The sequence below is a fragment of the Nothobranchius furzeri genome, chromosome 4 (genome assembly GCF_043380555.1).
Source record: "Nothobranchius furzeri strain GRZ-AD chromosome 4, NfurGRZ-RIMD1, whole genome shotgun sequence".
NCBI lineage: Eukaryota > Metazoa > Chordata > Actinopteri > Cyprinodontiformes > Nothobranchiidae > Nothobranchius > Nothobranchius furzeri.
In genome coordinates this window covers 59353636-59369943 of record NC_091744.1, presented here as the reverse complement: position 1 = coordinate 59369943, position 16308 = coordinate 59353636, and the positions used below count along the sequence as shown (strand labels likewise).

General features: G+C 42.2%; 1 protein-coding gene across 17 annotated transcripts; it reads left to right on the top strand.

The window, feature by feature from the left end:
- The first annotated feature begins 782 nt into the window (after nt 1–782).
- LOC107388467 (zinc finger protein 235) lies at nt 783–16067 on the top strand. 17 transcript variants are annotated; one of them, XM_054733571.1, is made up of 6 exons: nt 783–852; nt 7813–7893; nt 8061–8117; nt 10271–10402; nt 11613–11863; nt 12566–16067. In XM_054733571.1, exons 5-6 carry the CDS (start codon nt 11815–11817, stop codon nt 14437–14439), a joined length of 1923 nt encoding a protein of 640 aa, XP_054589546.1. In that variant the 5' UTR covers nt 783–852; nt 7813–7893; nt 8061–8117; nt 10271–10402; nt 11613–11814; the 3' UTR covers nt 14440–16067. The 17 variants fall into 17 exon arrangements, with proteins under 17 accessions (XP_054589546.1, XP_054589543.1, XP_054589547.1 ...); XM_054733568.1 differs by having other exon boundaries at nt 8056–8117; XM_054733570.2 differs by having other exon boundaries at nt 820–847; nt 8056–8117.
- The last annotated feature ends 241 nt before the right edge of the window (nt 16068–16308 follow it).

Sequence of the window (16308 nt, the reverse complement as noted above, 5' to 3'; positions counted from 1 at the left end):
TCAACTGTGAGAATTTCAAAATTTTAACACTTGCTATACATTTGCATAATTGGTGGAATGGAATTACGTACAAAATCTGGTCCTGTAAGACATTTCAGCTGTGGCTATCACCCTAAAACGTTCAAGAATGATTACGTGTCTTCAAGTTGGGTTTTACACTGCTGAAGTAGGTCTATTTAGACAGGTGAAAAGATTATTATAGTTATCCAGATGTGAGGATATAAATGTGAGAATTTTCATCCCCAGTTTAGCTGTAGAAATGAGAGGTACAATTTGGAAGCAGCTAGAAAATAACATTTATCTGCTGTTTGAAAGGACGCTCCAGTGACCTTGAGGAGTCAAAATGAAGAAGTTCCAAACAAAAGGCTGGACGGAAGGGGCTAAAGGACCAATATGATTTATGATCTGGCATCCACTGATTTTGCAAGTTGTCTCACTTGGAAAGTTAAGAGAGGTCTGTACACTTCATCATAGGTACACTTCAGCTATGAAAGATATAATGTAAAAAAGTCCAGGACATCATATTTTATGATTTTTAAATAATTTTTGTATCAGTGTGCATAAAATAAGTTATTAGCACCTACAAACCCCAAAAGACCTGGTACTTATTATTTAGACTTGTTAAAAGCTCTTCTATCCTCACACTAATTGTGAATTTTTGTTGTGTCAAAATCCCTTTACTTCTGCTGTGGTCTGTCCAGAATTTATAGTCTACATTATTGCTTCCATGCATGATGCTCAAACTGACTGGAAAATAAACAGTACTGTCACTTTAAGGGATCGTAGAGTACTGCGCATGCGCTCCTCTCCCGCATCGGATTATGAGCAGGGAGCAGGAGACACAAAGGTCTGGTACGTTTCTGGTTGGATTTAAATATTTTTTGCATTTGAGTGTAACAAAATGCAGCTTTATATTATTCTGAGGTTGAGATACAACTGAGACTCGTTTAAACTTTGAGTTGCTGTTTACAGTTTTAGAGCAGAGTCGTGTTTACAAGATCTGTTGTTTTTCATTGCGCTGAAGTTAGTTTCAGGTGGATATTAGACAGACGTTTACGCCATGATCTGCTACGGTGAGCGATGGGGGTTTGTAGCGGGAGCTGTGACGGGGTGGCGGTTAGCCGTAGCTCGCTCCTGATGCTAGTTCATTTAGGGACCATCAAAAAATCACTATTTTGCCGAAAACGCACACATGTGCAAACAATCGGTTGCTTTAGGTTATGTGATCAGATGACTCAAAATAAATTCCCTGTTGTTTCAACATCAAGAAAACAATTTTAACATATTTGATGGAATCTCATATTTTAACACTGTAATGAGAAAATGTGATTTTTCCCCAATAGTTTCCAATTGCGTTACCATGCATATACACATATCACACACACATACATACAAAGTTACATTTTATTGATGGCATTTCGATTGCACCATCGTTGTGCCATTCATCCACGACCATCACCTTATGTCGCAGATGATAATGAACGGTTCCATATTGCATGAACCTGTGCACAATTCCTGGAAGCTGAGGCAAAGGTTGGCCACACCAGATACTGACTGGTGTTTTGACCCCATCCTTATAAAGCAAAACTGCAAATTTCTGTGTCCTATTGTGGGCAGTCTAAGGCACACCTGTGCATATTTATGCTGTCTAATCAGCACCTTGATATACCATTCCTGTGAGGTGGGCCAGATTATCTCGTCCAAAGGGAAGTGCTTACCAAAACAGATTTAGACACATTTGTGAACATAATTTGAGGGTAAAGGTATTTTGTGTATTTAGAAAATGTTTCAGATATTTGAAATCAGCTCATCTCTTCATGCTAACCGTAGAGTATACTTTTTTCTCATACGTCCATCACTCTCATTCACATTTGGATTATTTTCTAGTCAGCAGCTCATTGTTGGCTGACATTTCAGACACTGAGATACACCCCATAGCTGTCAGCCACCATGCTCCGGTTTCATTAACTCTGGTAAACAAGAAGACAATCCCACCAAGCAAAAACTGGAGGTTTAATACATCACTGCTTAAAGATGAAGGTTTTATTGATTTTTTTAAAAGGAGTGGGCTTTATATTTAGAACATAATGACCTGCCTGGAACATCAGCATTTATTCTCTGGGAGGCAGGAAAGGCAGTGATGAGAGGTAAAATAATCTCTTTCTCATCACATAAGAAAAAAACAGAAAACAAACGTATTCAGGAGTTAGAAGAAATCATTAAGTCTTTAGAGGCATCCACAGAAGAAGAGTTAATAAGCAAATTACGTAAAGCTAAATTAGAACTTCATGGAATTATTGACAAAAAGACACAATTTTTAGCACAAAGACTACGAATAGAAAACTTTGAACATAGTAATAAATCAGGTAAATTTTTAGCTAGCCAGTTAAAAATTAATAAAGAGAAAACTACCATATCTGCTGTTAAAGACTCAACCGGGAATATAGTTTATGACCCTGAAAGAATAAACAACACCTTCAGAGACTTTTACCAAACGTTGTACTCACCACAGATAAACCCATCAGATAATGAGATCAATGAGTTCCTTGACAGGATAACACTTCCTAAATTATCAGACAGCCAAGTTACAGTCCTGGACTCGCCACTAACCTCAGCGGAGCTCCAGGAAGCCCTTAAATCCATGACGAATAGGAAAGCTCCAGGCCCAGACGGGTTCCCAGCAGAGTTCTACAAAGAATTCTGGATCATTCTGGCTCCAACATTTTTCAGAATGGTGAGGGAAATCGAAGAGAGCGGCAGATTACAGCCAAACATGAACTCAGCCAATATTAGTCTCTTGTTAAAACCAGGCAAAGACCCTGCATTTCCTACCAGCTATCGCCCAATTTCTCTTATTAATGTTGATCTCAAAATAATTTGTAAAGCCCTGGCAAAAAGATTAGAGAAGGTAACCCCCTTCATAATACACCCTGACCAAACTGGTTTCATTAAAGGTAGACAGTCATCCACAAACTCACGTAATTACTTAATTTGATAGATTTCTCTTACAGTAGAAACATAGAAACTAGTATTTTATCTCTAGATGCAGAAACGGCTTTTGATAGAGTTAACTGGAAGTTCTTATTTGCAACTTTACATAAATTTGGCTTTGGGAACTTCTTCATAAACTGGCTACAAACATTATACAGTTCACCAACAGCACGTGTCAGGACGAATGACCAAATATCAGCTAGCTTCTGTCTTCAGAGGGGGACCAGGCAGGGATGCCCACTCTCCCCCTCCCTGTTTGCTATCTTTATCGAACCACTAGCAGCAGCAATTAGGCAAGCAACAAATATTAAAGGGATAGAGTGTAAGAAAATAGAACATAAGATCAGTCTTTATGCAGATGATGTTTAACTTTTTCTCCAGAATTCTCAATCCTCTCTCTCTCATTCAATAGAACTGATAAACTCTTTTTCAAGAGTTTCAGATTACTCTATAAACTGGTTAAAATCCACAGTTCTACCAATTAATTTCTCTTTTGTCAATTTGCTTAATACACAATTGAAGTCAGGGAATATCACATACCTGGGAATTAATGTCTCTCCCAAGCTGGCAGATCTAACCAAATTAAACTACATCCCACTTTTAAAGAAAGTGGAAGTTGATCTTGCAAGATGGAAATCCTTACCGATATCACTCATGGGGAAGGTTGCTACAATTAAAATGATGGTCTTACCCAGAATAAATTACTTATTTTCAATGATCCCAAACAAACCACCAGCTGACTGGTTCAGATCTCTGGACTCTTCAATTACTAAATTCCTTTTGCAGGATAAACCTCCATGAATTAGCTTAAAAATGCTTCAGAAGACCAAAGACAGAGGAGGACTGGATTTACCCAACTTTTATTACTATTTCTTACCCAACAGGCTGCAATATATACCAAGATGGTTGCAAGATAACCCACTAGATCAGTCCTGGTTAGATATAGAACAGACGCTTTGCAATACGATAGAGCTTTCAGACTTACCATTTATTAGCTCAAGCATAAGAAAACAAAAGTATTAGTATCAGTACCTCTGACAGCATGGTGGGAGTATCTAAAAATGACAGAGTCTTCACTAACCCCTTCTTTCCACCGGAGCCGTCAGCAGCACGTTACTGCAGCAGCACGTCATAGCTGCTGATAGGAACCGCTGTGGTCAACAGAACCTTTTCCACCGGAGCCGTCAGCAGCACGAGTCGGCCGCGTCTCAGGAGTAGCATGTCGCGGCCCTTACGCGCTGGTTCTATTTTCTACGCGCTACTCCTCTGAAACGGGTCAAGTTCGACATTTTTGGGTAAGGAAAGACAGGAAATCGGACAAGGAAACGGAGCGAAGCTTCCCTAGATTTTCAGAATAAAGAAACGTACTGCCTTCTGGTTGCTTTACTTTAAAAAAAAGTTACTAACTGTGCGGCCCCGTGAAAAGTTATCACATAGCTAGTGGTCTCCTTTGTTTTTCAGGTCTGTATTGGCGATTATAAAACGGACAGAACATGAAACACAAACCTTTTGGAGCCATGTTGTAGTTTTCTCCTGCTTGTTGTTGTGTTTACCGACGAAGTCACTCATGTGACTTTGTGCTCTGTCGGTGACAGCTGCTCCCCTGCTGCTTCGCATCTCGTGGGAAGGGCCAAGCAGCAGCTTACGCGAGCAAGACGTGCTGCTTTAGTAACGTGCTGCTGACGGCTCCGGTGGAAAGAAGGGGTAATACCATGCAGACGCACACCTATCTGGAATAATCCTGATATTTTGCAAAATAACCAAATGATGAACCTTCCGGACTGTAAAAATAAAGGGATCATATACCTGGATCACATATATGAAGGATTGGACTTCACCCCATTTAATCGAATAGTCTCCCAATTTGGAATGGATAAGAATAGCTTTTTAGAATATCACCAAATTAAATCTGTAGTCAAACAAAAATTTAAGCTCAATAAAATAGAATTACAAATATACCAAGGGTATTAGACTTCAATAATCTCAAACCCCCCAAACTACTGTCTAAAGTATATAAGACACTAGTGTTGTCAAAAAAATCGATGCCTAGATATAAATCGATACCAAAAGTGGTATCTAAATTAGATATTCCATCACTTTGGTATCGATATTATGGACTATTATACACAGCCTTCTTCAAGTACACCGACACGCATGACAGCCAGATGCCGCAAAGCAGCCTCCGCCTCCCAGACAAACAGAAGAAGAAGACGCCGCATGGCTACGTTGCAATTTCCCACGCGAGTTGTCTCCGATCCAAGTTTTGTCTGCCAAATAAATAAAAAACATAAACAGCAAATTTGGGAGCCGCTTCACAGCCCAACTTAATTAGCATACCAAGTCTGACACGTAGTTGTATATTCACGCTTATGTGCTTAAAGGAAACTCCCGTTTATTGCAACCCGGACTTAATTTCTAGCATGCAGTACATTTGTTTACTCACGCTGACAACTTTGGTGCTACTTGGATTCCCCGGGGTATTTACCGTAGATCCATCGGCGAATCGCCGTCAGTGTATATCCATACAACGGGTGCGGACGGGCACCCATGGTGCAGCCTCGAAATAAGACATTATCTGCACCAAAACATCTTCATGTCGAAAGGCTTTGTTAGGAATCATTAACGAGATTCCCGCTGTTCGTTTGGAGCGGGTCTGGGATTTCTAGGTGTAAACAGACTAGCTGCGGCTAATTAAGCGGTGCTTTTAATGACGTCACTGTCGTGCGCCAATCTGTTTTTATTAAGATTACCTTTGTCCTACTGTGGAAAAATTCGTTTTCTCCCTTTATTGACCAACAGGGTTGTTCAAAAGTACAGAACAAAACGTATGGCATTACAGCTTATGACAAAAATGCACCTTAAACAGAGATTAAGCAGCAAAACATCACTCTGCAAATAGTGTATATATAGTGAGACAATTCATGATTTAAAGTGTTAACTTTCGCCAGTTTTTGTATGCACGTTTTAAAAAATGCTGATACTTGAAAGGTTTAAGCACTTTATACACTTAATTCTTAACATTTAATTTTTGCAATATAAATTGAGGAATGTTATTTTTTTGAATAAACGTGCTCAATACATTGGTGTTTTTCAATAGTATTGAAATCAAGTATCGAGTTTTTTTCAAGTATCGAATCGAGTTTGAAATTTTAGTACCGTGACAACCCTATAAGACACTGTCCAAAATAGACGATAGAATTGCAATCCCTATTGAAAAATGGGAGGTCAATCTATCAGTCAGCTTTGACCAGAACTTCTGGTCCCAAACTTGTTTAAAAACTTTTAAAATGATCAGACACCCTAATTTACAATTAATTCAGTACAAAAGTCTACACTGAGTACACTATACAGGTCACTGGATGTTCAAGATGGGGTTTGTGTCGTCTGACACCTGTACACACTGCACAAACAACATTCCTGACACACATTCACGCACTGTGGTCCTGTCCACCTGCCCAGAAATTTTGGGGTAGAGTATGTGAAGATCTGTCAAAGTGTCTGAAATGTCATATCTCAACTTCCCCCTCTCTTTGTTTACTGGGAAACCTGGACGATGCCCCGATTGAAACATCTTTGGTTCACGTGGTTCTGACTGCCATATGCATAGCTAAGAAAACTATCCTCTTGAATTGGAAAAATAAAGAAACTCTCTACATTAACCAGTATAGAAATCTCTTGTTAGATCATATTACACTTGATTTGGCCTCTGCTTCCACTTCAAATCAATCTCTATGGGCTCCTTTGATCAGTTCCATCATATAGCGATAATTGGGAACCATTGATATTGTCCTGCAGGATGATGTGGGTGAGGGGGTGGAGGGTCTGAGTTTGGAGTAGCCGGATGTTCCCTGGAGGTGGGTTCACTGGGGGTGTCTGGGACTGGGGGGCTGTTGCCCCCCTCTGGAGGTGCTTGGGTTGCCTCGGGGGGTGGACTAATGGCGGTTGTGAGTGGGGCCCCTTGGAGGTCTTGGCGGCAGCCATGGGTCACTGCCTGGCAGCTGCATTGCCCCTAGGCGGGTCTGGGTGGGGGCCTGGGGGCTCGGGGTGTGGTGGTGGCCGGCCCCGTGTGGGGATCTGGGCGGGGCCTTGGGGGTCGGGTCCTGACATGTATGCTGCTGGGAAGAAGGCAGGAACATGCAGCAGTGCCTGGCCCGAGTTCAGGGGCCTCAGGTAGACCTTGGCTCCTCTGCTGTCCCATCACAGGGGAGGGGGAGGTCCAGGAGGGGGAGGACCCAACCTTACCTGGATGTCCTATGTCCAGGCCCGGAGTGGCTAATCGGGAGGGTCTGGAGAATTCCCGGTGGGCCGCGCGATGTTTGGGCCGCATGGGCCGGTGCTCTCGTTTTTGTTTTATCATTTTATTTTTATTTTTTGGTGCCGGTGTTCAGTCATGGCACTGAGGCCGCCGGGCTGATCACATACGCTCCTCCCGGCTGTCTCTACCTGCAGGCTGCAGCTCGTTTTTTTTTTCCCCCGTATGCGCCTGTGCGCACCACGTGACCACGCAGTTGATGGAAAGATGGAAAGTAGAAAGAGCAAGGGTGGTGCGGAGAAGGCAAGAATTAAAAAGAGGAAAGCGCTGGAAACAGATGCAGCTAAATGTGCAAAAATGAGCACCTTTTTTTCTCAAACAAGCTTGCGGTCTTTAACTTCAAATGAAGATAAAACGGGTAAGGCAAGTAAAGATGTTAAACTTTACCGGCTGCAAATCACCATTCAAGTTAATTAAGCATAAATAATGAATTATATGGCATCATGACATAACGTTATGTAATATAATTAACAGTATGATGTGACTGATGCCACAAAACTGTCTTGTAGCCCCTCAGAGTCAAACACAAGATCCAGTAGGCCTAATAAGCACCAGGCAGAAACCCACCATTCCAGAGCGGACATGTACAGGTAGGATTACTTATTGAGTCAGTGAACTGAATATTATTAAAATTTATATGATGAAAACTATCCTGGCTCTGAAAGTGTTCTAAAATGCTAGATGATTCAGCATTGATCAGAAAGCGTGTAAAAAAGGAAATTGAATGCTGAATTGTGACAATTTTCACACAGTGTAGTGTCAGAAGAAGAGCCAGGAGCCAGCAGTGAGGGTATTGCTCCTGTTGGGATAGAAGGTGAGCCAACTCATGTGCAAACATCAGTTTCATTATAATAATTTTAATGTCCAAATAATAGTAGTGACCTGATGTATTTTTATTAGTAAATGCACAAAGCCCACAACAAATCGCTATTAGAATGAAAGTAAAATTAAATAAGCCTGCATATTTTGCCATAGAAAATATTTTAATTGGTTACAAAAATGTGTTTTCCATATCAAATGTGCTAAAGCTTTACTAGGGAAACTGGAAAAAGTGTAAGGGAGTGCTGAGTCATTTCATTTTAAAGATTTGAAAATCTCAGAACAGCTGTTTGAACAGAAGCTAGATTGTTATATTGTTAGAGAATGTGTTGTAAAGAACAATGTTGGAGATGTGCACTGATGTTCAAATAAACCTACATTGTAAAGCAACTCTTTCTTGCACTGAATTACAAGGCTTTACCGAGTAGTGTGCTTTTGTAGACTATACATATAAAGTTCTAACATGATTTTAATAATAATTCGTTAAGTGGGCCGGTCTGGGGTCTGAAACTCCAGGGCTGAAAATGTGTCCCACTCCGGCCCTGCCTATGTCTTATATATTCTGGAAGTTGTGCAAATGCAGGGATGGGCGTACATATTCTGCTGGGGTGGGGCTGGGTTGGTGCCCTCGTACTCCGCGAGGCTCTGCAATTCTGCTGCTTTGGGCCCTGGCAAGATGGGCATGGGTCTCCATGCCCTGGGTGGAATTTTGACAACAGAGGTGCCTATTGGGGCCAGTGGGGGAGCTGGCTTCCTGGAGGGCTAAGCCCAACCAGCCATTCCTCCCCATCCCTGCATATTTTTCTCCTCCTGCTCCCTCACATCATCACACAAACATGCACATAGGACCTTGGGGTGTGAATAAGTCAGGCAGTGTGGGTATGGACCCCATTTCCACATTTCTGTGGCAACCCCCAATTTTCTTTGCACCTTAAACACTTCCACCAACGACATTCCACACAAACACACACTTAGGGCCTTGGGAGTGAGCACATTCAACACATTCAGTGCGGTGCCTTGGTCTGCCTGAATGTTCGTGGCTCCCGGGTCAGGGGTTTAAGATTTTTGGCATCTGCCTGATCAATCCCGGTGGCTGTCTGGTGGGGTCTGGGTCCCTGGGCTCTGCTGGGTCCACGACGGGGGTGGTTGCCCCTGGGTCCCAGGGGGTGGGAGGCTGCGGTCGGGCCTGTGGGCTTGCCGCTGATATCTCCCGGGACTCTGCTGGCTGCTGGTTGTGGCCCCCCGAGGCGATCCTCTGTGCCTCTCGAGGGGGGCAGGGGCCTTTCTGGTTGCATTCTCCTTGGGGTTCCTGTGTTCTGGAACAGCGCCTGGATCTCTGGGACTTGGAGCTCCGTCCGTCTCCTACACATCTTTGGGGGGCAGATCTGTGGTCCCTCACACTCTCTATTGGACGCTTTTATAGAGAAACCTTACATAAACAAGTGCATGTACACACACAGGTGCTCACATGGTGCTCTCATAAGTATGGACTTGAGCACGTTCAACACAAGTCTTAAGGCTGTCGTTGCCACTAAATGCACTATGATTTATTATCATGTGATTGTTCAGTTAAACAATGCTGATTGTATATTTCTTCAAGTTGGCGCAGTGATAGCTTGCTCCTGTTGTTTTGTTGTGTGTCCCATTTTTTTCTCTTCTTTGTCTTTCTGCAGGTCTAGAAGCAGACTCTTGTTCATTATTGTTTATTTTTGTGTGTTAAGTAAAAGCCCCATCAGTTGTCACACACACTGATGTGTGTACGAAATTTGTTTTCCGCATTTAACCCATCCCCTGGGGGAGCAATGAGCTGCAAACACAGCTGCACTCGGGAACCATTTGGTGGTTTAACTCCTCAGTCCAACCCCTTATTGCTGAGTGTCAAGCAGGGAGGCATTGGGTCCCATTTTTTTTTCAAAGTCTTTGGTATGACTCGACCAGGAATTGAACCCTGATCTCCCAGTCTCAGGGCGGACACTCTACCGCTAGGCCACTGAGCTGGTTAATTATTAAAACAGGAAATGCAGCTAAAAACAGATATCAGTTAAAAGCTCATGGCAGAAAATGATTTGCATTTTGCAACATATCACAAATGATTTTTTTAATTATCCAACACTCCTCATCAGCTTCCTTGCTTTGTTTCTGTTGCAGTTCCTAGCATGAAACGGCTAAATAAAATGTGCTACCACTTCAGGATCGCTGATCAGCAGTGATTGATTTACCGTCTGTACTTCACCTGAACCAAATATCTGTTCCATATGGATATGAACAGCATAAATGCAGGTACTGCTACTCAAGTGTGTGTGTGTGTGTGTGTGTGTGTGTGTGTGTGTGTGTGTGTGTGTGTGTGTGTGTGTGTGTGTGTGTGTGTGTGTGTGTGTGTGTGTGTGTGTGTGTGTGTGTGTGTGTGTGTGTGTGTGGGTGGGTGGGTGGGTGGGTGGGGGTGGGGGCGGGGCTTCCTTCAATGCCTCTCAGCCTATTGAATAAACAAATCACCCTGTTGGACTGATCCATGTCAGAACTAGTGTAGTATCTAATTCCATGCTGTTGTTCTTTTTTAAAACACAGAAACAGTTTTGTTACCTGTTTTCCCGCTACGTTTCGTCTGCGGCTGCAGAGTTCCTCAGGCTGACGCTGATGGTGGCGTCACTTCCTTCTCCGTTTATCCGCGGGCAGCAGAGGACGTTGTCGCCCTCTGCTGCCCGCTCTCCCCTCTCCGACGATGCTGCCCGCGGAAAAACGGAGAAGGAAGTGACGCCACCATCAGCGTCAGCCTGAGGAAGTCTGCAGCCGCAGACAAAACGTAGCGGGAAAACAGGTAACAGAACTGTTTCTGTGTTTTAAAAAAGAACAACAGCATGGAATTAGAAACACGACACAGCAAGAACACACATAAGATAGTGTAGTATCTGCTCAGAGTTACATTAGCGAGGTGTTAAAGCTCTGCTTCCCATGTGTACCATTGTTCTAGCAGTTCCTCTGGGAGTTTGGGATCATCCAGTTGTTCCCAAGAACAATCACTTTAGTGCAAGTGCTGCAGGGCATAATGTAGCCAAGGGGATCCTGGCTACATGGATTCCAGATGTACACTATGCAGAACTGTAGAAGACCACAAGCTAACACACGTGGTAAAATAATAACATGCTTAACCCTCCCACTGTCTTTATGGGTGACCCCACGAGGAAAGTTGACCATTGAGCAGGATTGATGGTTTATCCCTTGAGGTCCACGTGGCAGGGGTGAGGTGATGCTCACTCCTCATCCCTGCCACATGGACCCAAGGGATAAATCATCAATCCTGCTCAATGGTCAACTTTCCTCGTGGGGTCACACCCATTAGGACAGTGGGAGGGTTCAAATAAACTTGAAAACAATTAATAATCATCATGCCATCGGCGCTGTGTCGACACAAATGACAAGAATGCGGTTGAGCGACTCAAAAGTGAAGCAGCTTCAACTAAAAGAGCTGCTGTGTTTCTGTGGTCTCCCTCAGAGCTCCACAAGTGACCAAGGTGACTACATCCTCACATCAGAGCCAGTCCGTGCGTCCCGGCTGCCCCAAGAAACGGGAACAGCCAGCCGCCTGCTGTAAAATGGGAGCAAATGTTCCCGGGCAGGAGACAGGAGAAGCCGGGCACCCGCTCAAGTTTCCAGCCAGCAGCTCCACTAACATGTTTGACCAAGCAAGCAGTTAAATGACACAGCATTTCCCCCCATTCAACCTGCGAGATAAAGTACAGAAATGTAATTATACTTACTGATTAAAAAGAAGCAGAAACTGCTTTGATGATCTGTTAGTGCAGTCAGTAACCACAGCTTGCCCTCTTTGTCCAAATAATTCCATGATTATCTAAACACACACACACACAAGGAGGACACAACTAAAGTTCAAAGAGTCAAAATGGCCGAATATCTATTAACGTGAGGTCCAGGTGGAGAATTTACCCGTAGCTAGCTCCCATTGCTAGCTCTGAAGTCATGTGGCTCTGATGCTCATTAATTATTCAGAATTTTAAGCATTAAATGACACTTAAACAGAAGAGTTACAAAAATTCACCCTCCTCAGAGTTGTCATGAATGATAACTAGATCTATTAAAACTAAACTATTAAACCCAGACTAAAAAAAAAGCTAATAACGTGTGACTGAATGTATCGCAATATATTGTGATATATTGTATCGTCTCCCCTGCATTGTGTTATGTATCGTATTGCCAACATTTCACAAATACACATCCCTATTAACTATGCAATGTGCTAATTATATATTTTACAAATATACAGGACATGTTTATTGGGTTAAATTCTATCTGTAAAAAAGATAGGGGGCCCAAAAATGTTGGTTTTCATAAGGCCCAGAATTTCTGGTGGCACCTCTGATCATACTGCTGTTATGTGTGAATATAGTTACAGTGGTTGTAATTGACTTGTGTTTCTGTTTCCTAAAGCAGCTCAACAGGTGGTGCTGCTTAAAGAAGAAGCTCCTGAAGAACAGAGTTCTGGTGGGAACCAGCATGATGCAGAACATTTCCATATAAAGGAGGAACAGGATGAACTCTGGACTAGTCTGGAGAAAGAGCAGCTCCTTTGTGAGGAGACAGATGTCGCCAGGTTTCCATTCACTACGGTTTTTATAAAGAGTGAAGTTGATGAAGAGAAACATCTTGTCTCACAGCTTCATTACCCAAAAATAGAAAACAGAGATGTTCCAACCAGCAGCGCAGCTGACCAGATGACAGCTGAAACCTGTGGAGAAGCAGAAACTTACACGGACACAGATCTAAATCATCATGATCAGACATACAATTCTTCAGAGACTGAATACAGTGGAGATGATAAAGAGGATGGTGATGTGAATTTGGACCCTGATTTGTCAGACCCTCGGTCTGAAATTCGAGACAGAGACAGTGACTGGAATGAGAGCAGTTCATCTGAAACAAATGTTAAGGCTGTCAACAAACGTTTAAGCTGCCCTGAGTGTGGTAAACAATTTCTCCACAAGAGGTCTCTCCAAAAACATGTTAGAGTGACAAGTCACTCAGCAATAAGGTCTTTGGGCTGTTTGGTTAATAATAAATGCGTTGGAGTGAAGCAAAATGTAGACTTAAAAAGGAAAGTCCAGAGAGAACTAAAATTATTTAGTTGTGATGAATGTGGAAAAATATTTAGTAAAACTGCTTATTTAAAATGTCACAGTAGAGTCCACACAGGACAGAAGCCTTTTGCCTGTGAGATCTGTGGAAAAAGATTTAGCCAAAAGACACATTTGAACACTCACAAGACGGTCCACACAGGACAGAAGGCTTTTGCTTGTGAGCTCTGTGGACAAAAGTTTAGTCATAAGACTTCTTTAAACACTCACATGGTGGTCCACACAGGAAAGAAGACTTTTGCATGTGAGCTCTGTGGAAAAAGATTTCACCGAAACACACTTTTAAACAAACACATGAATGTCCACGCAGGACATAAACCCTTTCCTTGTGAGCTCTGTGGACAAAGATATAGCCATAAAGGATATTTAAAAAGTCATATGAGGGTCCACACAGGTCAGAAGCCTTTTGCTTGTGAGCTCTGTGGACAAAGATTTAGTCAAAAGACACATTTAAACACTCACATAAGGGTCCACACAGGGCAGAAGCCTTTTGTCTGTGAGATCTGTGGACACAGATTTAGTCATAAGACAACTTTAGACGGTCACATAACAGTCCATACGGGACAGAAACCTTTTGCTTGTGAGCTCTGCGGACAAAGATTTAGCCGAAAGATACTTTTAAACAGTCACATGAAAGTCCACACAGGAGAGAAACCTTATACCTGTGAGATCTGTGGACAAAAATTTAGACATAAGATAACTTTAGACGGTCACATAACAGTCCATACAGGACAGAAGCCTTTTACTTGTGAGCTCTGTGGACGAAAATTTAGTCAAAAGACAAATTTAAACAGTCACATGAGGGTCCACACAGGAGAGAAACCTTTTGCCTGTGACCTCTGTGGTCAACGATTTAGTCATAAGACAACTTTAAACATTCACAGGCGTGTCCACACAGGAGAAAGGCCTTTTTCTTGTGCACTCTGTGGACAAAAATTTAGTCAAAATACACATTTAAATCATCACATGAATGTCCACACAGGTCAGAAGCCTTTTGCTTGTGAAGTCTGTGGGAAAAGATTTGGCCGAAAGACACATTTAAACAGTCACGTGAGTGTCCACACAGGACAGAAACCTTTTGTTTGTGAACTCTGTGAGAAAAGATTTCGCCGAAAGTCAAATTTAGACAGTCACATGAAAGTCCACACAGGACGGAATACTTTTGCTTGAGCTCTGTTGACAAAGATTTGGTCAAAAGTCATGTTTAAACAGTCACATGAAAGTCCACACAGGACAGATTACTTTTGCTTGTGAGCTCTGTTGACAATTATTTAACCAAAAGACACATATAAACAGACACATGAGTATCCACAGAGGACACAAAGAGCTCATTTAACTACAAAAGTAACAAAAGGGACCCTTGAAGATTTTACTGTCCCACGAGCCACTTTTTTATCGCTTGAGAGCCAGATAGAGGGGCTTTCCTGCAGCACTACTCAGATGGCTGCTGTACAGTTTGACAACCTATTCCAAAAGCATGGTTTGGTGTTTTACCCCAACTTTTCAGTACCTGCTTTTTTGTGGTTCTTAGCATGCTGATCCAGTCCAAAAAGGTGATGTCAGATAATGTAGGTCACTGATTAGCTAAGGAGGTGGAGTCACTGGTTGCTCCAGAACTTTCTACAAGCTGCGTCTTTACCTGCAGCCTTTTCCAAGTTCAGAGTTGGACAAAAAGCCTGGGTGTTCAACATTACCCTCGCTGTTGTGCTGTGTTGTATATTTGTGTGACATTCAGATCACCTTGCATTGAGTACAGATAACCTCACCCTACTTTTGTGTCAGGAAGAAATCTCCCTGTGTTTGCTGGTGCCACCCACTCCACTCCACTATGGTGGGTGCACCGATTACAGCCGTACCTCAGTTTGAAATGGAAAAACAACCCACGCTGTCTAGAGCTCAGTCATGCCAAGTCAAATGAGGCGTAGACGTATCAAACATGTTTTAGTTGTTTCTCTACTCCAACACACTTGATTCACCTGTTCAGCAGCTCATCAAACTCTACAGAAGCCAGTTAATCACCTGCTGATTAAAATCAGGTGCGTTGCATCAGGGAAACAACTGAAACATGCTGGATACCAGACCTCGGGAAAGCGAGCTATCTACCCCTGCCTTAGGGAGTGAGTCTTAAACCCTGTAAATCAGAAAGATCCTGTCTGCTTACAGATCAGGGTAATGGAAAAGCCACGTCCGTAACATCATTTCAGGGCTCCAGTGTTGTTTTGGTTCTAATCTAAAGGTATTGTCTACATTCCAGCTGGAGTTGTGCTATTGCTTCTTGTTTATTTATAACGACATGGCTTGGTGGAAGATTCTGTCAACCTTTTGAATGAATATTGTCACCTTTAGATGTAGAGAAATGTATCTACTAGAATAGTAATTAGGATAACTTCATTTATAGTTTCACATCCCACTGATGTTTGTTTTATTTTAGCCAATAAGAAGGAATCTGTCAAAAAAGTTGTTTTCCACAGATCATGAAATGGAAATCTTGAGTAAATTTTAATTATATAGCACTCGTCACAGAAAGAGAAATCACAAAGTGCTTCACATAAATCAAAAACAAAATTAAACTAATAAAGTCATAAAATCATAATGATCTTACAAATAGAAATTAATTACAATCAGAACAAATCTATACAAAATATACATGTGATCTTTAATTACGACGTTAATAAAAGTGAAATATTTAGAGGTTTTGGGATAATTTGACTGTTTCTTTTCATGTGTCATGTTGGTCTTAAGTTTATTTCATAATGTCCTTAAAAGATCTTAACTTAATAAAACCTGCAAGAACCTTGTTCTCTCACAATTATGTTTTACATATTAAAATTTACTGGTAAAAATAACAATTCTACTAGTCAGAATGGCATTAATAGCAAGAATTTCATTTTCACAGTTAACCCTCCCACTGTCTTTATGGGTGACCCTGTGAGGAAATTTGACCATTGAGCAGGATTGATGGTTTATCCCTTGAGGTCCACGTGGCAGGGGTGAGGTGGTGCTCACGCATAGCGTCCACCTGTTTGCTTCTCTCCTCGT

Coding starts and splice junctions, on each gene's coding strand:
- LOC107388467 (XM_054733572.1), top strand. CDS start 11,815: ATGACACAGCATTTCCCCCCATTCAACCTGCGAGATAAAGTACAGAAA. Junction 11,864..12,565: donor GCGAGATAAAGTACAGAAAT/GTAATTATACTT, acceptor TGTTTCCTAAAG/CAGCTCAACAGGTGGTGCTG.